Source organism: Triturus cristatus, chromosome 6 (genome assembly GCF_964204655.1).
Source record: "Triturus cristatus chromosome 6, aTriCri1.1, whole genome shotgun sequence".
Lineage (NCBI taxonomy): Eukaryota > Metazoa > Chordata > Amphibia > Caudata > Salamandridae > Triturus > Triturus cristatus.
Window position 1 is genome coordinate 384858779 of NC_140589.1, and position 24801 is coordinate 384883579.

Consider the following 24801-nt stretch of genomic DNA (forward strand, 5'->3'; position numbering starts at 1 on the left):
TCACTGAGAGTGACCGGTGAGTGGAGTTTCACAAGAGTGCAGGGCGAGCTTTGTGCTTGTGTGACTGTAGGGTGAGTGCAGGGTGAATAGCATGAATGCATGGAGAGCTGTAGTGTGAGCCTTGTGACTGCAGGGTGAGAAGTGGGCTTATGTGATCACAGGGTAAGAGGAGCATGAATCGTGTGAATGCAGGGTAACAGCCTGATTGCATGGTAAACAGTGTGAGTGCTGTGATTGCAGGATGAGTTTGAAAGTGAAGGGTGATCGGTGAGAATGAGGAGTGAGTTGTCCTAATGCAGGATGTATTCCCAGACACTTGGAGTAACTCAGCATGTTGTTGGCGAGCAGGTTTTCAGTTTAGTTAAACTATTGCTATTATACCATCAATCAGGGTTAGAGGGTAGGGGAAATAAATAATTTCCTGATCCTGCTAAAAACTTTCAGTCTTGTGATTTGAGTTGTTATCTGACTGGATTTCTAACGGCACCTAGAGTATTTTAATATCCTGGCTAGTACACAAATAAACAAAATCGCATAAAGCCAGTATTTGTAAGCCTTTAATTGTACATACTTTGACAGCAAATATAAATAGAAAGCACTTTTAAATATGTTCTAGAGCTTCATCAATGATCCAGGATTAATAATGTGATAAACAATGACAGAAAAATCATGTTACAAATGAAAATCTACGATTTTGTTTACAGCCCCATTTAGTATGACAACCAGGCCTTTCCAGACTCTTTAAACAACAACAAATGGGTGATACTTTACTCTTGTAAAGATGGCAACCCTACTCATGATATGCCTTTTCACGAAATGCATTCTCCAATTGTGGCAGTAATAGTAAAATACAAATGGAAGGAATAGGCAGAGTGTGGACCCAGGGAGGAATGGGACCAGTGAAAGAAGCAAAGCCTTGCTAACTAGTTCACAAAGGCATGTAAATGTTTTTTTAAAGGCCTGTGAAATATTCTGGTGAGGCTGAAATAAGATGCCAGACATTGCCCAGCATGCCCACAGCAGCTCAGGAATTGTGTGTGCATCTTGGAAGCTCCAGCAGCCCGGGCTGAGGCACTCGAGGGGGGTGGAGCGGGGGGCACCTCTCCAAAATCCCAAAGTGTATCTCTCTGTGTCAATAATTCTCTTCTTATTATGTTTCCCTATCCTTTCCTCGGGCACAGCATAGATTTAGCTCTTTAATGTATGCACATATAATAGTTAATGCAGCAGTTTGTTTTTTTTATAAAGGAAAGTGGTGTATGAAATCAGGTCGAAATACGGAAATGAAAAGCTGCTGGGAGAAGAACAGTGAATAGGAAGAGGATGAACGGGGAGGGTGCAACAGGTAGTCTGTCTTAAAGCTGCAGGGAGAGAGCTCTGCAACGGGTGGGACAGAGCTTTTAAAAACATGATAGCTTGTGTGAAGTGCTCAAACAGAAAGAAAAATAAGAGCAGTGGATGGACACAAGTACTTAGTCCATGCTCTGTGAGAGGGCTAAACACAAGATGAGGCATGCCATGGACAATAGGGGACAAAGAATATGAGAGCGATGATGGAGCAAGCAAATGGGAAGCCTATGGGCGGGCCTGAAGCACACAGACTGAAAACAACATGCCACTTAGAGACAGCACATGTCCTGCCTTGCCAATACCTAAAAAAACTGCACAACTAAAGAGCTGATCTTCTTTGGGAGTGTTTCAAGTGAGTTTCCAAATACTGCTAAAAAATGTTGTATACAAATCTTGTTTGTAAAAGATGCATCCCCTGCCCTTCTACCCTAGAAAGTAGCCTTACTACACTTTTCTCCAATATGATCACCCTCCCGGAGATTACAATGATTTAGGGCCCAATTTATATTTGGTGACAAACTGTTGTTCCAGGTGGGCAGAGTAAATTACTCCCTCTCTATAGCAGAAGAAGCCCCCGTTCCCCAATAAAAAAATTACTGCCAAGCAGCTGGCTATTTGTAGCTGGGGTTCCCAGTTTTATATTTATATTTTTTAATCTTTGTCTGTATTTATCCCTAAAAAAAATTCGGCCATCTTATTAGTATTTAAGCATATTTATTTTGTGTTTTGAGAATAAATGGAAACACGTAAAGTGGTATATTTTCACATTTATTTAACCCCTTCGCCGCGGCGGGAATTCCGCCGCGGCGCGGGGGGGTGCGGGGGGGCAGCGCGGCGGGCCTGTGCTCATGACGGAGCCGCTCCGTCATGAGCCACAGTTGAGCTGTGCTCATGACGGAACGGTTCCGTCATGACTCCGCCCATTTGCGTTGTCGCCCCGCACAGGCGGGGAAACAGCGCCGCGCAGGCGGAGCGGCCGCCGACAGGATTGCCATGACGGAACCGTTCCGTCATGAGCACACGGCAACCGTGGCTCATGACGGAACGGTTCCGTCATGAGCAGGGAAGGGGTTAACTGATAAACATGCCCTCATAATTTGATGCCTATCATGTTTATGCAAATTAAGCAGTCAAATAACATAAAACGCTACACCCATAGGTAAATGTTAGCATTATTCTACAAATACTTGTTAACATATGGCTGTATTTAAGGAAATCTCATTGTAGGAAACTGGCTCTATATCTACTACACCAAAATGAGGTATAGTGTGTATAGAGTCCCGGTGACCACAGAGGTAGTCAATGGTTAAAGTTAGATAGAACCTTGCTCTCAATTTGTGGTAGAGTGGTCGAGCAGTAAGACAGTATCAAAGGACAGTGTTAAGCATTTGATGTACACACTCAGTCAGCAAATGAATTCACACACTCAAGAAATGAACTCTAGGCCAATTGTTTTTGTATAACAAATATACTGTTGTTTTATTTTAGAACCAAGCAAGCCTGGCACAGGTAAGCATTAAATACTTTACAGTAATAAGTTGTTGAATGTAGAACAGTTTGAAAATGCAATAGGAATTGTACTTTGTTTGATTTACAGGGGATGCAGGAGACTGCAACACTTAGCAAATACAGTACATTGAAATGAATAGGCTTTTTCAGTTAATTACAGGTAAGTTCCTTATTATGTAACTTTTTTAACTCAGTGCTGGATACCTAGATTCAGCAATGGGACATTTCCTGCAAGCAGGTAAGTAAATACGTTTTGGGTATTCGAGCGATTTTTAAAGAATATTTTTAGATTTCAAAATTCAACACTTGGAAACTTTTTGGGAAAAAATTGTCGATGTTATCTTATGGAGGGAAAAAAGGTTATCAGTTCAAAGGTAAGTTATCAACTGTGGGAGTTAAGGTTCTGGGGTTAGACTCGGGGGTCCCCCAGGGTCAGTGATGCACTCTTGTTACACCCTGAGCGGCACTAGGGCGGCCGGGTGCAGAGTGTTGAGGCCCAATGTTATCCAATGGAGGATTGGGGGCCTCCAGGTGGTGGCTGCTGGCAAGCAGGCCAATGGGTTGTTGGAAAAAAGCTCCTGGACTTTAGCTCAGGGCAATAGGGAAACATAGTAGCACCAAAGGTGCACCCTCAGCGGCATTAGGGCGACCGAGTGCTGGGTGCTGTTTCGAGGTCGGGTGCTCTGTTGTTTTCAATGGAGAGACTCTGGTAGAAAGAAACACTGCAGGCTCGTGGACTAAGACCTTCTGGGTGCGACCACCACTTCGAGGGGTAAGTTGGGATGTCTTGGGTTGGCTAGGCACCGTAGGTTGTGGCACACAAGGCCTTGTGTGCAGGGGTGCCTTTTGGCATCAGAAAGTCTTACCCACTCTTGGTCGCTGTAGAGGGGGTCCTCTGAATTGAGGCTGCAGGCGTCGGCTGGGGTCTTGAGCCTGGTCCCTTCCCTGGGGTGGGTACACCCTCTATCGTGCCACCCTCCAGTGGGAGGGGAGCAGGAGCCTGTCCCTGGTTGGTTGGGTCCCCCATCCTCAAGATGGCGGGGACTCAGTTGTGCTTCACCTCGTCTCCCCCACCTGAGGGGTAGAGTTGGCAGAGGTGGGCACACCTCTTTCCCTCACTTGTTTTTCCCGTCGGTTCTCCCGCTAAAAGTGGGGGGTAGAGCTAGTGGGTACCAGTTGCTGAAAACAGCAAATGGTCAGAGGAGGCTCACAAAGGCGACATGCCTTTGAAGCTTCCCCTTCGTGAACCCTGCCCATCCTGGGGGAGGAGGCATGGCACCTCGTCCCAGGATGTGCATTGTTTCAGGGCCCCGAGAGCAGCAGGCTTGTGATCCAGGGGTCCAGAAACATGTCTGTTGGTGGCAGCCTAAGGAGCCATTCAGTCACACTAGAAGTTGGTCGAGTTTCAGGGGGCATCTCTAAGATGCCCTCTGTCATGCATTTTAGATTAAATCCTACACTGGCATCAGTGTGGGTTTAATGTGCTGAGAAGTGTGATACCAAACTTCCCAGTTTTCAGTGTAGCCATTATGGTGCTGAGGAGTTTGTAATTACAAACTCCCAGCACCATATACTCTTAATGGCAGCGCTGCACTTACAATGCCCAAGAATGGACTTGGGCACAGTAGGGGTACAGGGCTCATGCACCTGTACCCTCACAACTAGCATAGTGGATGTGTGCCATATCGACACTTCACTTTGTTCTGCACCAAGACAAGCAGCCTGCAAAGGCAGTGTCTGTGTGAAAAGGTGCAGGGCCTCTAAGGGTGGCACAATAAGTGCTGCAGCCCTTAGGAGCCTTCCCTGGTCACAGTGCCCTGGGTACCTGTGGTACCATTTACCAGGGTCCCACCTGTGGCCAGGGATGCCAATTAGGTTTAGGCTTCAATGCAGTTTTAGGGAAGGAACATAGGCCCTGGGTATCTGATTAGCAGGAGCCCAGGGTACACTCAGTCAAAGAACATAAGCAATTCAGCAAAAAGTGGGGGCATACCATGTAGAAAGAGAGCACTTTCTCACACTCATCCAGTTTTTTAACTCCCTATGTTGTCTATCAGCTCGCCTGTTGGCCGAGAATCTTCACAGGAGAACATTGGCAGTTACTCAGAAAAAGCAGAATTTTCTGTATTTTTCTACTTTTAAAAACAAATACAGACAGGAAACACATGGTGGTTCCTGCCAATGCATTTCGCTGTTGTGTGCTATATAGTGTTATTTTTTGTATTTGTAAAAAGAAAATCCCAAAACGGGATTTTCTTTTTAAAATATAAAAAGTAATGTGCTCACTTGCTATGGGAGTCAGGGTTTGCCTGTCTGAAGTCTAATGTATGTACACTGCATAGTTATGTAATGTCATGCTTATTTCTATGCGATGCATATCAGCGGGGATTGGTGATCCTGGTGCATGTCATGGTGGCAAGCTGTCCTTTCTGAATATGTGACACTACAACGCATGTCATCACAACGCATGCCATTACAATGCGGTTGTAACAACGCAAGTGCTGTTACAACGCATTACCATTACAAAGCAAACTTTTACCACGCATATGCCTTTCTAACGCATGACCTTACAACAAATTTCATTGTAATAGCATGATCGGCAAAGGCATATGCGTGATTAAAGTTTAGTTTAAAGATATAACTATTTTACAGGTAAGTTTTTTTCCCTACAACATACTTGTATTTCTTTTTACTAAAGCATATAAATATACTTATAAATACATGTGTGTATATATATATATATATATATATATATATATATGTGTATATACACATTTCTTTAAAATCCCACAACCCATACCCACCCTAAAATTACCATTGCCACCCCAAAACCCTTACCCACCCTAAATCCTAAAATTACCCTTCCCACCCCAAAACCCTTACCCACTCTGAAACCTACAATAACCCTTACCACCCCAAAACGTATACTCACCATAAACCCTAAAATTACCCTTGCTTTCCCAAAACTCATACCCACCCTGAACCCTAAAATTACCCTTGACAGCCCAAAACCCTTACCCACTCTGAAACCTACAATAACCCTTACTACCCCAAAACTTATACCCACCATAAACCCTAAAATTACCCTTGCTTCCCCAAAACGCATACCCACCCTGAACCCTAAAATTACCCTTGCCACCCCAAAACCTATACCCAACCTGAACCCTAAAATTACTCTTGCCAACCCCAAACCACACATACCCACACTAAAGTCCAAAATGTCCCTTGCCAACCCTCAACCCATACCCATCCTGAACCCTAAAATTACCCTTGCCAACCCAAAACCCATACCCGCCCTCAACCCTAAAATTACCCTTGCCACCCCAATACCCATACCTACCCTGAACCCTAAAATTACCCTTGCCACCCAAAAACCCATACCCACCCTCAACCCTATAATTACTCTTGCCAACCCCAAACCACACATACCCACACTAAAGTCCAAAATGTCCCTTGTCAACTCTCAACCCATACCCCGCCTGACACCTAAAATAACGCTTACCACCCCTCAACCCATACCCACCCTCAACCCTAAAATTACCCTTGCCACCCCAAAAACCATACCCGCCCTCAACCCTAAAATTACCCTTGCCATCCCAAAACCCATACCTACCCTCAACCTTAAAGTTACCCTGCACATCCCCAAGACCCATACCCACCCTGAACCCTAAAATTACCCTTGCCAGCCCATACCCACCCTGAACCCTAAAATTAGCCTTGCCACCCCAAACCCCATACCCACCATGAACCCTAAAATTAGCCTTGCCACCCCAAAACCCATACCCACCCTAAAATTACCCTTGCCACCCCAAAACTCTTACCCACCCTCAACCCTACAACTACCCTTGCCACCCCAAAAACTATACCCTCCCTTAACTCTAAAATTAGCCTTGGCAACCCAACCCACCCTAAACCCTATATACTTACCTTATACTTACATGTTAAACCCATATGCCTTTAACATTCATACCATTACAACGAAATTCGTTGTAAAGGCATGTGTGGTAAAGGCATATGCATTGTAATGGCATTGCGTTGTGATGGAATGCATTGTATTGACATGCATTGTAAAAGGTTTGTTGTAATGTCTGTTTTCCATTGTAGTTGAGGTTGTTGCAGGCTTTAGGGCTGGTTTAGTAAAGGTGAGGTCCACAGCTCTGGCTCGGCAGATGTAGGGGATGTGTGCAAGGAGAAGGCTGTAATGAGGTATGTGCGTGATTTGAAAATGCTGTGTCCTTTGGCATGCACTAGCACTCCCGACCTACAGTGCTGGTTACTGAGTACTAGAACTGTGCACGATTAATGTGGAAAAGATAGGTCTTGGCTATCCCATCATTTTTGTGGTGCTGTTTTTGCCTTTTTCAAGATGTACATATTAATCTAATGAGAGCTACAGGATTCTGTATCTGCCAGATCTTTTGCAGATTGGTAGTAGGAGGTGTTTGTAATGTGAAACTCCTAGTTATACTGTGACCAGGTAATACTGCATTGTAGCCAACTAGATTCAGTGGTTCCCAAATGTTTTCAACCTGTGACTCCCTTGACCTATTGGCCATTGCCCATGGCTCCCCACTGTTACTTTTTTTGGGAGGGTAGGGTAGATGTAAGCCCGGCGTCTGGAGTACTTGCATTTTTCTCCCTGAAAATAATTGGGATGAAGCTGTTGAAGGTATTCTAATCATATACCCAGGGTATTTCGTATTACTAAGGCAGTGGATTTTATCAAAAAATTCCTAGTTACACTTCTTCTTTGCCCATGCCTTTTTTAGAGTAACATCTCAAACTTTTTTATCACACTTACTATGCTGGATAACACCCCTATGCATGTACGCCCCATTGCCAGTGTTTCTGCACTTGAAGAATATTTGCATGCACTTCCATGTCTACCCATGTCATATGTGCCAACAAACCTGCCTCAGCAGGGTGACTCACGTTTTTTTAAACCACATACAGCTTTATTTTTGCTATTTCCTCCCTAAAATCCAAATCAATGTAAGTTAAAAAAAATCCTCTGATTATTTTTTTTAAACGTCACTCTTTCTTGCTTCCAAATGTTGGCATTATGCCATATGTGGTGTTTTACTTCCCTATACTCAAGGAGACAGCAGACCTGTCTGGAAATGTGTGTTTACTGAAAGAAATGTGTACTAGAAGTACCAATGGTTCAAGTACAAATGCCAATACTTAATAATACTTGTGTTTAATAGACAGGACAACTGTACTTTCCTAATAACTTACATTGGTGTAAAATGCATTTGGAAAACAAACAAAACTATTAACGAGTCTAACAAAATAATTCAGGCATCTTCTGCTTAATTTGGGAGTGTTGGAACGTGGGGATCCAGTGAAATATGGAGGTCATCTCCTTCGACATGCCATCAATTAAGCACTACATTTACAGCTTTAGGCATGTCACTTACAAATCATCAACATCATGCCTTTAAGTCTAATTAGTTTAACTGAAACCAACAGACCCTTCAACATTAAATGCATTAAAGTGCTTGGTGCGCGGCTCCCCTGGCTAGGTTTGACGGCTCCCTGGGGAGCCACGGCGCACAGTTTGGGAACCACAGAACTAGAATATTGTGCATGCATGCTGGACTGCTTAGTTTCTCTAACCATTATTACGCACAAATGCTAAGTAATTGCATTTAGAGAAAACATACATATATTTTGATATTTTAATTAAAGTACATATCCGGTTTGCCCATTGACCCAATAGCGTTATTGGCCTTTGATATAATGAGACATTTTGTTAGTACTATGAGATAAGAGATTGGAGCAAAAATATTATACTACATTACATAATTGTCATGTAAAATTCATTTATTGAATAATTGATCGGAAGCTGAGCACTTATGCTTTATTTCTATCACCAACAGAGCTTTTCAAACATTGTTTCTATGTTTAAAACGTGAGAGAGTGCCAAAAATGTGCAACAGACGTATTAACGACGTGAGCAATCAAAGAGATAACAGGCGATTCTTATAATCCAATTCAGGAATTGGCAACACCTACCTCTTCTGTTAAAAGTATGTGGCTTAGTCAGAAGTGTTTGCCCATTTTCCTACCTGAATATGTTTCAGTTGATGGGGGTTCCACCACTTAACCATGCATTTCACTCAGTGTGCCAAGCTTTTGTTCACTGTGAGCCAGAATATCATCGTAGTAAGAAATAGAGCAGATTCTGGAATCCTTCATTAATATTTGAAATTAGAGTACAGTATGGGACATCAAACCCCAGAAAACTGATCATTCAGCCTAGGACAAAACCAGATTCCACTTTTACCTTGAATGATAATATAATCCAGTCACAGTCTAAGGCCCATGAACAACACATCTCACCCAGTCTCAGAGCTGAAAGCATTGTTACTTTTATTGCATTATTTGAGATGTATCGACTATGCCACTCAAGGCTAAGGCAGGGGCTTTCATGTAAACAATATAGAACTAAAAGCTGTGGGGTGTGGGGAAGGCTATAAAGAACAGAAATCTTGGCTGTGAACTTTACAGCAGGTGAATAGGTTTCATTAGACCGACAAATGAACCATGAAAACCAAAATGAGGCCCTTGAAAATATCGGTCAGGTGTATCCTTTAGCATGCTCCAGCCTTTAGACTGGAATATCATTCTGGATAAAGTCTATGGGTAGATCTTTAGATTGCATAAACACCTGTAGAAATAGAGGTATTAAAGCACAGTTTTTGAAAGATTGCCCCCATATCAGGAGTAGGCCATATTCAGGATATTCCAAATAGTACAAAGGCAAGATATGAGTGAGAACAGTTTCATCTTTATGCTAAAGTGAGGAGAGGAAATCAATAAAGGAGATTTAGGAGAAAAGTCTATTAGTTTAAGTAATGAGACAATTAGAATGGGTGAATTATGAAAATTGTTTAAATTCTTACTCTTCAACACTGCATAATTCCTAAACAATCACAGTTGCTCTCCATGCCCTACCTCCCTACTTTTTTTAATTTGGCATCAGTGTGGCATTTATGGGGCCTAGCACCTTACTAAAACAGAAAAATTAATAACTCATTACTGAAGCCTTTACCATTTTAATACATTAATATTTGAGGATTATTATCTGACGTGATAAACAGTGCATTGGATTACATATTGTTATTTTTTTAGCCGGGACAATTTAATTGTATTTCTTATCTGTTTTAATACTGTTTGTCTCATCTTTTATGTTCTTTATCTCAAATAAAATTTTATTGAGTGATTGAAATTTTTACCATATTATACAATTTCAAATTTTATCGATTTATTTTATAGTAAATAGTGATGTATTTTAAAAGCAGTAAGATCATACGTGGAATGAAGCTAGAGAAAGCAAGCGTGGAGAACACACTATTTGGAATGCTCTTTAATATATGACCTTGTCATTTAGGAAATAGTTGTTTTCCCCCCTGCTGATATGTGTTGTACTTTAATCCATATGTCTTCTTAATTTCAGACTGTAGGACGAGAGGGCAGTTTAATGCCCTCTCGCATCATTTTAGAGGAAAGCGCTCCCTTGATTACAGTTTTGAGGATGAAAACCCATCCAAAACGAAAACGACAACACAAATATTTGGGTAAGAATTTTGACCATAAGACAATGCTTGTATATGTAGATCATTGTTGTATTTGTTACATAAATAACTAATTTAATGTTAACTATAATGTGTATCATAATCATCATGTGTCACATTGCAATCACCTGAATCAGCAATTACTAGTTCGTTAAAGAGGTATTTAGAGATCACTTTGGCAACATCTCACTTGTTTAAAATAAATAAATAAATCACCGACCTCATTTTCTACCTATCTCTATAAGCATGTGAATCATTGTATGTTAGTTTCCAATAACATAGGATAGGTTATATCAGAGCTTGAAAGTTCTCTTGATCTCTTTGCACAAATTTCGCCATACAAATGATTCTTTAGGTCAGTGGTAAGGCAGCATTTAATCAATAAAATGATGTGAATTTTTTATGCCATCCTTAATAAATTATGTTCTTAACGAGGTAGTCTGACAGATTAGATGGGGGCATAGCATTGAAAGTGCATAAAGAAGTTTGGTCTTTAAAAAAGTGTGTTGGTCATCCAGGCAGTACAGTTTTGGACTTTCATGACATATCAAGTTTTTATTATGCACCTGGATATATTTCTGTCAGAGGCCCTTGTAAATATTTCTCTGCTTCACCTATATGGAAATACATTTTTGTTCAAATTGCTACTGCTTAGCCTATCATCATTTATGTGGGATTTGAAGGTAGTAAGCAGCAGGTCTTCATTCAAAACCCAGCACCTGATGACTCTGCGCTACTTACCTCAGTGATCATGGAGTATTTTACTTCTCATGGATAGCCAAACTGTTAATGCAAGCCTTGGCACTTGTATGTCTGACCATTCTTTTAATCTAACAGTTTTCAACAGCACTTACTGTGAGGTTTGCATTACTACAAGATAAATTCCTGTAGACTTGATTTTGGGCAGAAATATAATCTAGTTATGACCGAACATCTGCATTGCTTCGTCTGCATTAAACGTTTCCTGACCGTTACCACTGGAGCTGATAATTCCAAACTGAAGTCTACCAGACATGTAATAGAGTTAATAGGCATGGAATTCAGTACAAGTCTGAAACTTTTTTCGCGAGAAAAGGTGTACCCATACACCAAATACGAATATGTTCCTGCTGCAAACCATCTCACAGACAAGAGTGACTATGATTTATCAGGTGGAAGCTCTACAGACACAACGAATTGGCGTAGTAGAGAAGATAGTCGTAGTGGACACTGAGGCAGGGGCATTGGAAGAGACCCCTCTGGCAACGAGGTTGGAGAAGATCTTTCTTCGAGGAATATGCAGCACCTTTCCCCCAACCCTTCTAGACACTCTTCATGTCGGGCCCCTAACCTAACTTTCCCCCTTTATTATGGCCCCCTTTTTAGGTCTCGGCTACGCAGCGCGCATGTGATGCATAAGAAAAAGACCTTTAGTAATTGGCACAGCTTTACGGGCAAAAACGTGCGCGAGTTGCATCGCTTTGAATGGCAACGCGTGCACGTTTGGCGATTCCCTTGTGGGAGCGAGCTTTCAAACCATATGTTTGTAATTAACTCGTTCGCTCCCGCAAGTGAAACAGGCCCAGGCTCCCTCCTCTATCCCCTCTCCCTGCTGCTTTAACTGAATTATTAATGTGTTTCGGTTTTCTCGACATTTCATCTATACATTTGGGGCAGCACCTTACCACCATGAGTTCTTATGACAGAGAGGGTCGCCCATTATTTTAATCCGGTGATATGTTTATGCCCTTGGTTTCAAGTCACTCAACCATTTCTATCATTCTTCTGTATCTGATGTTATGCTCAAGTGCCCAATTCCACTTTATATCCAGCACCTACTGCCAGGGCCACAACTAGACCCATAGGTCCTGGAATACATTACCTTGTTAATGAAAGTGAGTTGTGCAGTGCTGGTTGCACAGAGTTACGTGGCAGGAAATATTCAAATATTTCTTGTTTAGACCTAAATGTAGTGCTTCGGTTTATTACCATCCAAGTGTGTTTGTGTATGTGTTAATTAGCAGCAAACAGCTTTCTTTTCTATCGTGAGTTGTTTCCTGCTGGAATTGTTCTCTGTGACGCACCCCTTGCAAGTGCCTCACATTCCACAGTTAAAGAGGACGACATTACTCTGCTGTAGCTGACTGCATCCCTTCAGCGGTGCTAGGTGTTGGAGACGTCGCACAAGCTTGACCTGTTTACACTCCACTTGACCCAGGTGTGTAGGAACAGATGACGCACAAGAGATCCTGCCAGGTTTGGCCCAGAGGCAGGAAGTGTCCGTCTTGTGGCTGGAGTCCGCGCCATCGGATCCAGGGTATGGAGGCGAGTGAAGTTGGCTCGGTGTAAGGGGATTAGGAGGCCCTTCACTCATGGCCCATCAATCAGGCTTCAGTTCCTCACTCCACTGCGCACCAGTATTCCTCGACACGGGCCACGGCCCCCTCTCTGTTAGGTTTATACAAGGGCACGTTAACATTGCTTTAGGCGCGGGGAGATTAAGTGATTTGCCCAGGATCACAGGGTGTTAAACCAATGTCGGGACTCCAACCCGGTTCCACAAGCGGCAGCTGTAGCCCTTAAGCCATAGCTCATCCCCTCCCTTTTCCTGTTAAGCTCTCAATTTGCACACTGTTCTCCCCCTTTCACCTGCAAGCTTCACCCATCCCAAAGCACTTATTCGCCACTAACTAAACACTTATAAGTTCCCAAAGACGAGACCTATTTGCTATGCCAATGCTTGTTTATGGTGTGGCCAAAAACAACAGTGCTGGAAGAAAAAAAAAAGTGAGATGCCGTCCGAGGATTCAAACAAGGAGAATGACCAAAGATCAGGAAAAGCTTGGAACCATCACAAACAATCGCTAATGTTCAAACTGACTGATATTACAATTACAGATGAACAAGTGGTCCTTGACAAAGAGCTATGATGTGTACCTTCACCAACTCTCAAACAATGTAAATTCCACTGTTAAATAGCTGAGTTTTGCCGCAAAATCAAACGGAAAGCATTTTTTAGAGACAAGGATACTTCCCACAGAGAAGGTTACACAAACCTAAAGAAGTAGTCAAAAATGTTTCCACCGAACTCTATACCTGTTGAGATCCTCACATTTGAACAGGCCATATTCAAAGAAGTTGAAAACCATCAGCGAGACATACAACAAACCATTTCACAACGTAACCAAAAAAGAGCAACAAGGGCTTGAAGAACTGAAACACAACTATTACCAGGTCATCAAACTGGCCAATAAAGGTGGAGGGATTATTTTATTGAAGAAAACTGATTATCGAATACAATGTACCAACTTATCTGTCCAACAACAGATACCAAAGACTCCTGATAGAAGATGCCACATCTAGATTGCGCAGAACAATTAACAACCTGGTTGAAGAGACGGAGACCAACTATTAGATTTCCAAGAATGAGGAAGAATTCCTACTGACAAAGACACCTAAAACTCCGTATTTTTACTGTCTGCATGAAATGCGCAAGAACAGATCGCCACCCCATTGTGCCTGGCATATGTTCTATTTTAAGAACCACTGTCCTAATTTGTGGACTGTTTCCTTTGACCAATAGTCCAGAAGACTCCCACATTCCTGAAGAATATCGGGGATCTTTTGAAGCATCTTAAAGATCAAACATACGACCACAGTACCAACCCTCTTGTAGGTTTAAGTATTGAGAGTCTGTATACAAGCCCTCCGCAAGATGCCAAACTATCGAAGACATTCTTTTCAAAGAGGACTGGTAATTCAACACACTCAGACCCATAATTTTGGAATGTTGCCAATTAGCACTGACAGGGAACTTTTTTGAGTTTGAAGGCACTCTATACCTCCAGACTCATGAAACATCAACGGGGAGTACCTTCACCCAGAGTTGTGCACGACTTTGCCAGTTCTTTTGAAGACAAATACTTCCTAAATAGATCCGACCTTTACAAAACCAAGAGTACTATCTGGAAAATATACATAGATGACATCCTTATGATTTGGCAGGGGTTGGCCGACACCATACCAGAATTTCTTGGATGTCTTAATACCCGGGATGAATTTCTCAAATTTACATGCACAATACATGAGAACACATTGGATTTCCCGGATGTTACCATTTTCGCTGAAGGTCCAAACCTTGAACTGATGACAATACTACAAACCTACTGACAAAAATAACCTCCTCTCATACAACAGCTTCCTCCCATGACCACTGAGTGAGAACCTCCCCTATAGCCACTTCCTGCGAATTCACTGCAATTGTAGCGACATAGTGTAGTGGACCTGACAGAGAAACTGAAAGAGAGAGACTACCCAACCCACATCAACAAATGTCAAAGAGAGCCAGGAAGCAGAATCGAGAAAACATCCTGGAACAAGCGAAGGCGACCATGGATGACAAAATCCTCATGTGTGTTGCCTGTACTGCACGGACTTCAACTTAATTAAGAAGGCCATAAAAAATCAGGTACCCTGAGATGGCCCAAGCCCAGATTTCTTCAGAAGAGGAGCAAAAATGTCTGTGATCTATTGATCCATACACGAATGCCAGTTCCACGAGTGAAAAAAAACACTTTCCTCAACACATGGGGCCTTCAACCAGTAGTGGGAGATTACCCTTGTGGGTCATGTGCGGGCTGTCATTTGACCAAGGCCACAAACATCTTGGTACTCAGTCAGAACCTCAAGTGGACTTTAAGACGTCACACACATTGCAATACCACAGATGCAATCTATTTGATCACCTGCCTCTGCAAACTAAGGTACATTGGCATTACCTACAATAAAGTCAAACCACAGATTGGAGAACACAGCAGCAATATTGGATGCAAAAAAGTCACCACACGAATTAGCAATAATTTTCTCGCTTCATAACATACAGCCAATGAACTATAACTGGTGACCCTAGAAACATTGGATGAAACAAACAGTAATGCTGGACGCATTCTTTTCCAAAAAGAGCAATGATGGGTGTATCGCCTAAGGACTTTCGCTAGAGTAGTGAATGATTGTACCCCCTGGCTAGCATTCAGGCAGTAGGAGGTCATAAAGACTGCAACCTCGTAAGAAAATGTGCACAACAGTACTCCATGCCCTATGCTGGTCTAGGAATTTTCATGCACCTATTTCTTTAGGGCGGCTCAACAAATAAAGTCCACAATCACTAGTATTAGTTTTAGCATTAAAACCACTCGACAAGCTGTTTTCTCACAACTCCGTAATTTTTCTTGAGGGCAGTTTTTCAAATGAAGTCCACAAACACCAGAACTATCTCTTTGCATTTGATTATACCATGGACACCGTTTTTCCACAAACTTCATACTAACCACCCAACAGCTAGCCACCAAGATCTTTATCATGTGCATTACTATGCAAAAACTCAAAAAGCTGCTAACCAGTTCTGTTACTGGATTAAGTTGAGTTCACCTTGTTCGGTATCGCCAAAACAAGAGCTACTCCAGATTCTGACATCGTTCCTAATAGGAATCTTCCCACATTGGAAAATAAGTGACACACAAAGTACACAATATCAGTGTTCAATATAAGATTACTGCTATTCATTCATAGGTATATTTTATGCATATCCTTACCCTGACAGCATTGAAGTCTATCCACTATTTTTCTTTTCCCTATAGTGACGCATGCCATACAAACTATTGTCATGGGCCACACCGCAGCAGTTATATACACCGAGGTCATTGCCCTGGTGCCCTTTTTTAGAAGCATAATAAACCGCTTACACACAGATATTTCTTTATATGTCTCTTAAAAAAGCCAGCCATGAAGTTCTTCAACTATCTGTCCTACTTCCTTCAAGTGATGCGTGACCTCGAAATGATCTACATTGTTTTTGGTCATTTGCGGCAGTCACACACGTGGAGAAGATTGCGCACTGAGCCTAATTACAAGAATAACACACTGTTTCCACCTGATACAGATTCCGCTTCCACAGAATGTCACATGTGTATCGAGACCACAATTACTTCATGATTAAGGCAGTTCAGTTCAGCTCAGTATATAAACACGCTCACCACCAACTACCAGTAACATTTGGGATGAGAGTGAGACGCAGCAGTATAAGGATGGTTATATGCGAGTTAAGCAAAACTGGAGACTATTAGTTACTGAGTGCCTCAATGAGCCTTTCCTTTCTCCTTGGATCGCCAGGATCCTTAATGCTATCTTTTGTTGCCCTCTTCACTTTACCCTTAGACTAAAGCATACCATCCCAACTAATCTTCCATCCCATGGGGTGACTTCCATTCCCTCTAAAGGTAATTACCTTGTCTATACCCTTGCATAACCTGTAAGCCGTGCACTTTAATAATTTTTCTACATCTACCACTAGACCAGCTCAGGTGCACAATGTTTTTTGTTAAAAATGTTCTAAACTTTTTAATCTAGTATTATAATGCAATTAGCCTGAACCCATACATTTCTTTAGAGAGGGGTTATGATAACATTTTGTGCTACCAGGGGTTAATGGTTTACTTGACATTATAATGTTCACACATTTCATAGAGCATTTACAAGTTACATCACTAGGAATACCTGTAGCTTGATTTCTATCAGTTTCTCACTGGCTGTGTTGGGAAACAGCTGTACATGATCTAACACTTCTTCTAGTTATGGATGAAAGACTTTGCCTATGACAGCAACATGTCTTAAGCAGAGTGTGCTCATTGACGAGCACTGGCGAGTTAATATACTTACATGTGAAGTACCCTAAACATTAGATCTTCCATACACACGGTCCTGAACAAACCCATTTGGGCAGATCTCGGCCACAACATGTCAATCTGACCACTAGGTGTTGAGGACCAGTAGTTTTTCCACAAAACACCAACCTGCTTTTAGCCTTACCCCTATCCTGATTTGCTTTTTACAAAACATTCTTCTCACCAGATAGGAGGTAATTTTAATAGCACACCACTGTCAACATCTAGACAGTCTCCCTTCTGGTGGAGGATGTTAATTCACTTGGAGAGTAGGACACTCGAGTGATAGACCCAATGATAACCCTGTCCTCCAAACCACACTAGTGGAAGATTATATACGCCGCCAACTGTGAACGTGTGGTTGAGGGTCTCGGAAACAATTTTCCCTGAGACTTTGGCATATAGACTGTTGTGGTTCATTTTCCCCCCCCTCTGATTAATGTCTATTGACAATTGGAAGCTGAATGAACCTCAGCTTCTTTCTCCTTCCTATCTGATTTGATGTATTCCTTTAATCTAACAGTTTTCAACAGCACTTATCTTTGAGGTTTTCATTACTACAAAACAAATTCAAGTAGACTTGGTCATGGGCAGGAATATAATATAGGTATGACTGAATGTCTGCATTGCTTCCCCTGCAGTGAGAGTTTACTGACGGGTACATTTGGAATTTATAATTCCAAACTGAAGTCTACCATATATGTAGTAGAGTTCATAGGCATGGATTTCAGGACAAGCCCCAAATGTCTGGCTTAAATACTTAATATGGGTAAAAACAACATAGACAAACAAGGGTTACATCAGGTAGTCATATTGGTCTCCTGAATTCATGAAGTTCTCTGCAAATTGTGTATGAGCCTGGTCTGTTTGAATCTTACAGCCCCTGTTCTAGACTGAGAAAATCCTAATTGTAGAGCTTCTGTTTTAAAAACTGTAACAGTTACTTAATAAACATATTCTAATGAGTTGGATTTTATAATAAATGAAGTCTGAGTTGGATGCTAGTGTTTTTTATAAATGACTCTATTTTGGGAACATCCTGGTCTTCAGTGCCTTCACTGAGGTAGAAGGATAAAATGAGTGGCAAGCATGTTATCCAAGTATATAACGGATGTCAGGCATTCTTCAAGGTATCAATTATTTTTTGCAAGCAAATTGGTCCCCTTATTCCTTCCCTAATTTCTAAGGCAGTTGTGGTCATACTATGAGCACTGTAGTCTAGGTAGACTATTAGTAGCGAAGGAAAGCCTGCTACCCTGAATCCAAGTATAATATTCTCTCTCCTAAATCCTAAAAAGAAAGCATAAGTCACTGTTGACCTGGATGTCTATACTGCAGTTGGCAAATCAGTTTTCTGCTTTTTTACTGTTGAAGCACCATACTTGCCACATGCAGTGGAGCTCCTCAAACATATTTGAGTGATGTATTCTACATTGAAGTTATTTTTCATATCCACACCATGAAGCATCACTGCAATCTTCATCGAACCAGACCTGCCTGAGGGATCACAAAACATGGCCCCTGCCATGGCAATCTCTCAAGTATTATAAGGATACTTTGCTCTTCATAGGTTCTATGATTCTCTTTCTTACGGAATCTAGTGTAGTGTTAATAAAAAATAAATACTTGCATTCTCCTTTGGGATAGGTATTTTCAGTTCCACATATTTTATATTGAGCTTAACACATTGGTCACCTAATCGGTCTGCCCTTATCTAGTGCATAACCTTTCACAACTATGCTGTTCTTTACTTTCTAACATCTAGAATTGAATGGCAATCTCATCTTCCCACTATTTAATTGATACATAATATCTCCTGTTTCTTTTCAGATCAGCAAGCCATAATGCAAATAATGCAAGTACAACATCATCACCCGAGAGAAATGTACCTGTTGTGAATGACTTTAAAGAATTTGTTCTGGATATGCAAAAAACAATCACAAGTCTCAGAAAACAGGTATGCTGCAGACAGAGCTATACCAGTTTATCTTTGTGTGTTCGTACTCTATGCTTTTGAAAATTGTCCTTACCGCTTTGTGATTGTTGTAGTTCTAAAATCTTTCAAAGGGAGCAATGATGAACATTTAAAACAAGTGAACAATACTACATTCTTACAGCAATTAATGATGATAATTTAAAAATCATTGTTAAATTGAACTAATAAAAGTCATCATGAAAGATGAACAGAAAAATTATCATTATGCCTAATTAAACAATTGCTATTTTGTGCTTTCCAACCCTTTATAATCTCTACATTTCCGAACTTTGGGGCAACATCCTATTGTTCAAGTTTGGATTTTAAATTCTCAGGGTTGAAATTCAGGACAATGATTCTGATCTCATAGTTTGGCTAGGAGCTGTTTGAAGTGTGATTTAGTTCTGCTTGTGCCAAAAACACAGCCCACATAGTTCATTTTGACCCATTGTAATTCTTGTGAGTTGAATTTGTGAGGTCACTAAAGAGCAATGCAGATCACTAAGACCATATTTGTGTGTTCGAAGGTACTCAACACGTACCATATGAGCAACTGCATTGACTGATGTTTCATCAGCAGTTGGAGGGATTGCTGTACATAAAGAGGCTCCCTGAGCATGTGTTGACAAAAACATGGACAGTTGATTCCAGGTCAGGCAATAGAGAGAAATAGGTACCACCCTTGGAACATTTTGTGTAGTAAAAAAAAAAAGGCTGTTCCCACTTTTGCCACAACCGATATCCATATGTTGCAAATAGCTCAAATATAACCATGGCATTGTGCACTATTGATATAGGAAGTAGACAACACCTATAATGCATTGGGATATTAATCTTCCTAACACAATTTCAGTCTAGTTGCTTATCCAACAGTCGGTATTTTCGGAATTAACCCTTTGACCTAACCCGATAGTCCCTTGTGAAAAACACAGCATTAATGCAAGCACAACCGGACATAGAAGAGACCAAACCCTGTGCATAATATTTATACTCGTGGGAAAACATTGCATGGCTCCAGATGATGTTACTGTGAAAGGATTATTTATTCACTTTTCAAGGAGCCAAGTACGATGAGTATCTCTGTCTTCTCTAACCAAAACTCACACTGAAATCTAGGTCTTAGAAATCAAGTTGCAGAATTTGTAGTAGAAGGCCTAGCACCGGTTGTTTCTTTGTGAAATGAGAAATTGATCATTATAAGTAATGCACAACAAATTGCATACACCCAGGGTCTAGGTACAGTGTACAGTACCCAATCACGTAGAGCTATAGTAAGTTAAGCTGCTCATGAACATTCAGTAAGTAAGCATGGGGGAAAAACAGCACTGTGAGAGATATAACAATCAGATATTTCAATATACATTTCATACTCCTGTGAAAGGTTAAAAGGAGGAGAGCCAGGAGGGATGACTATAATGGCAATTCAGATCATGAAAATAATCCGCAGTGTGGTTTGAGGAGAAAGATGCTGGGAAATCTACAATAAATCGGAAAAGAGTAGGAGGCAGAGGAGAGGAGTTTGTAAAGTAAAAAGCGTTAATAAATGAAAGAAAGTAGAAGGAAGAGGAGAGGTGTTGGAAAAGTAGGGTCTAGGTCAGGAAAATAGTTTAGGGAGGCACAATAGTATGATCATGTTTGCTGGTTAAGCAAAACATGTTTTCAGCTTAAAGCTGGTAAGGATGGGGATGTGGCTTGGACAGCCATGATGGGGGGACCAACCCTTGTGGAGCTCTGCAGTGCAACCAGACATCTTTCAACATCCTGACAAGATTTGAGCTGTGAACGGAGATTCATCACTAAAAAGGCAAAAACTAAGCTCTACAGCCCCCAGAATTATCCTGGATGCATCATAGAGAAGCTAGACAGAGCTTTGACAGGTTGGAGAGCTGAGGGTTGGAGCCTCTCCACTTAAAGTGAGAAGTTGTTGCAGGGCGGAGGACCACTGAAGAAGGTAGACTACAGCTTTTTGAGTAAGTGGAGAGTTTCAGTAGACCACTGCTGGGGTGGCTGGCACTGGCTATCAAGCTTTCGACCGGAGGTAAGGGGCACTGCTGAAGATCGGTTCCCGTAACCAGATGGACAGGGTAATCCATGATGGAGAAGTTGGTACTTCACCGAGGCTGCATGGTGAGCCCTGAGCCCCATTAAAATCGTGGGAGACAGTAGTTTGTGGTGGCACCCATGGGGTTGACTGACATAGCACCTAGTAGTAGATTCCCAAGGATTGGGACCACGTTGGCCCCTTCCTAGTGTCTTTTCTCTTTGACTCTTCGGTCATCTGAAGTATTGCACATAATTGGTGGGTGAAAGCAGTTAACTATCCGCCAATGTGAAATCCCTGGCACTGGCAATGAAGGTCGGTGGACTGACAGTTTTGGGTTGGTGATCAAGTTGACCCAAGATTTACTATATTAATCACAGAGAAAAGTGAAGAGGGTGCATACAATAGTGCTACCACAGGAATGGTGATTGAGTTAGTCCCTATTGGCTCTAGAAACCAGTGATAACACTTACCCCGGGTTCCATAAAATGCAGACATTCATGAACATGAATAGAGACACTGAAAAAAGTAGAATCCTACATTATCTGAGTTCCATGACACACCCAAATGAACAATGGATGTTGAGAAGACATAAAATTGCCCTTGTCGACCAGAATGGTGGCTTCTACTGTTGCCCCAAAGTCAGGAACCTATGGCTTAAAGATCCAACTTCCCAAAAAGAAGAGGGAGAGGCCGACGCAAATGGTAAGATTGTTCATGCCACCTCAGTGATTTCCAACAGTAATATATTGTGATGGTAGGTGGGCCAGACAATAGAGACATTTTTCTTATTTGTGGGACTCAAACTCGCAGCCAAAAGTTCATATCTGGTCATATGTTGTAAGTGGATTTGTAGTAGGGGTAAATATGCATTTACCACTGGCAATAAGACCACTAACACAATATAGGGCTCAGTATAAGTCATAGAAAAATTATTCCCTTGCTCAACCCTTGGCAGCTTGGCTGCGTAAAGGCAGGCTTAACTTCAAAGACGGGTATGTAAAGCATTTAAAAATACAAATCAAGTTTAAAAAAAGCAAAAATCAAAACACAACACAAAATAAAACTCCAACTCCACTTTATAAAAATAGGAAATATATTTATCTTTAAAATGAAAAAAATCCAATGTAGAGCACCGGAGATATGAATTTTGAAAGGTTTTGCACTATATAGCACATAGAAACCCTTTAGCGCCTTTAGGGATATCTGACCACGCTAGACCGGGTCAAAGTTTCAGGCCGACCGCGATGGAGACCTACACGGCTAACCTTCGTGGTAGGTTTCGGTCAAAATGCGTACCTTTGGACTTAGAAACTTTTCTGAAGCTTTTCTTCCCGGGGTCCCTCGAAGCTCTCAGCCAGTCCGGATTCAGTGAGGGTTCGCCGGCTTGCTTTGCGACGAGCTCTCGGTCAAACTTGTGGAAGTCCGACCTCCGGATCTTTCCAGCGGGATGATCCATGCTGGCTCACGGCTGAAGGATGGCGGCTTGGCGCTCGGGGTTGGTCCCAGTCACCTTTTCTAAGTTCGGACTTAGAATCTTTTACGGAGCTTTTTCTTCTAGGATCCCTCACTTCTCTTCACCAGGCCGGATTCGGTGAGGGTTCGCCGGCTTGGGTTTCAGCTTACTCCTGGTCAAGCTTTGGATGTCGCACCTCCAGAGCTTTTCAGCGGGACAAACCTGGACAGCAGGCCAGGTCGCAGTTGAGGGTCGCTGGCTTGGCTGGCCAGGTTGAGTGGGTCCACATATAGAGCTTTTTTCCTAAGTTGCTCCAAACTTCTGGAACTTCTTCCTGACGTTCCTTTGAGGGTCCCAAAGTGTCCAAAACTCCCTCCAAGGGTCTGGAAGCTCGAAGATGGTCCTTGAAAGTTTGGGACTTCAATTCCCACAATCCACTTGGACAAAACCCTTACAAATCCATTGGTAATACTCCTGGCTTAGGATTCTTGGTGGTGATGTTCCTTGTGAGCTCTGTTAACTTGAAGCTTGCAGGTACTTTTGAAGCAGGTTTGATCCACAGGGCTGTGGTGTTGGATTGTGCAGCAGACACAGCCAGTCAGAGTGCAGGGCCTGGTTGGGGCAAATCAAACTTCCAGCATGGACCCTTCTTCTTCCTTAAGTTTCAAGCAGCAGATCTGAGAGAGACTGCCCCTCTCATATGCAGCACCTCGGGATATGACCACATCCTTCAAAGTGTGGCACTATTTGGTCCCAGAGAGCACCATTTTTCCAAAATTCACCATAGCTGATTTTCCAGCAGAGAGAGAGGAGCTGCATAAACAATCGTCCAGGATGGTTAATCTACATAGACTCTACCTTTGCATCTGCTCATTCCTTCCTTAATCCCACCATCTGGCTGAGTTCAAAGAGTAGAGGTGTAAATGAAACTGCAGTCTTCTGCCTGTCTCCTACTTCCATTTAAGAATCTTGTTTACAGCCCCTCCCCCTGCTCTACCATTCCTATGTAGCAAAACCCTGCCCTCCAGAAGAGCTTTCTAACCCCAGGGGCTATTTATCATCTCATCAAAGAAGGCCCGGCTAATCCACTTAATTCTGACCATTCAGGACAGACCACTGGAAGGCTGAATTTTGGCTTACAGACTAGAAAGTCTTATAACTTCATGTCTGTACACTATGAGAAATTCAACTAAAGCATATTATTGGATTTATCAATACCATTCTAGGAAATCCTTGAATTTTTTTTTATGATTCTCCTAATAACAATTATTAGTTAATAGCGTCTCGCCATGTTAACCTATGTGGGTGGAGATTTGCAATGGGGAAAATGAACTGGGCAATTTCTCCAGGACTCCCATCATTGGAACACCTACGGGAGAATTCAGGGGTTCTGTATATGTAAAAATACTGCAGAGCCTCTCCCCACAGTGCTCCTAGAACAAAAGGTGGTTTTGGGAAACACTTTACCATAATGCTGGGAGTGACATTATCAATTTCACTTAACCCATGCATCTAAAACTCATTTAATAAGGGTCCTCCTTATAAATACCAGACTGCCCACCCCTGGCATACCCAGGGGAGGCCCTGAGGGGGACATAATATGCCAAGGCATTGTAGTTTATCAGTTATTAGGTGCCCTAAACACCAAAGTCGAATTTGGGCACAATTTGCATTTTGAAAGCAGGTCTGCAACACAGGGCTGCTTTTAAATTGACCTCAGGCTTTAGCAGTGCACACATGCAAGTACAGAAAGGGCTGCTGCCTCTAAACTGCCATGGCCTATTGTATACTAGGAACTTAAGGATAGTTTTAAACCACCTGCTCTATTACGTACTAGGACTTTATAGGGGAAGTCATGCCAATCATAGGGGTACCCTAACCCATAGTGTACCCTAGTGTATGTATGGGCTTTCACTGTATTCCAAGTGTCTCTTTCAGCATAGCACTGACCCTGGGCCTGGTTAGGCAGAGCCCAGGGTCATTCAGTGTCAATTACCACCAGTACCAGTCAGCAAAAAGTTCAGAGGTGCCCAGGGCACAGGATGACTTTGCAACACCATACCATTAGATTCCAGTAAACTGCTCAGCTATAGAGGGGCCTCCCAAGACAGTTACACACATGATTATGATCTACACAGAACAACGCTCTTTCCAGAACACGGCTCTTTGCAGAACACCTATCTTGAGCCAAG

General features: G+C 42.1%; 1 protein-coding gene across 2 annotated transcripts in view; it reads left to right on the forward strand.

Moving 5' to 3' along the window:
- PXDN (peroxidasin) overlaps nt 1–24801 on the forward strand; it is a 565162-nt gene that overhangs the window by 525889 nt on the left and 14472 nt on the right. For both annotated transcript variants that reach the window (XM_085610787.1, XM_085610786.1), the window contains 2 exons: nt 10322–10442; nt 18968–19094. In XM_085610787.1, coding sequence (XP_085466913.1) covers nt 10322–10442; nt 18968–19094 — 248 coding nt within the window. The remainder of the gene's footprint in view (nt 1–10321; nt 10443–18967; nt 19095–24801) is intronic.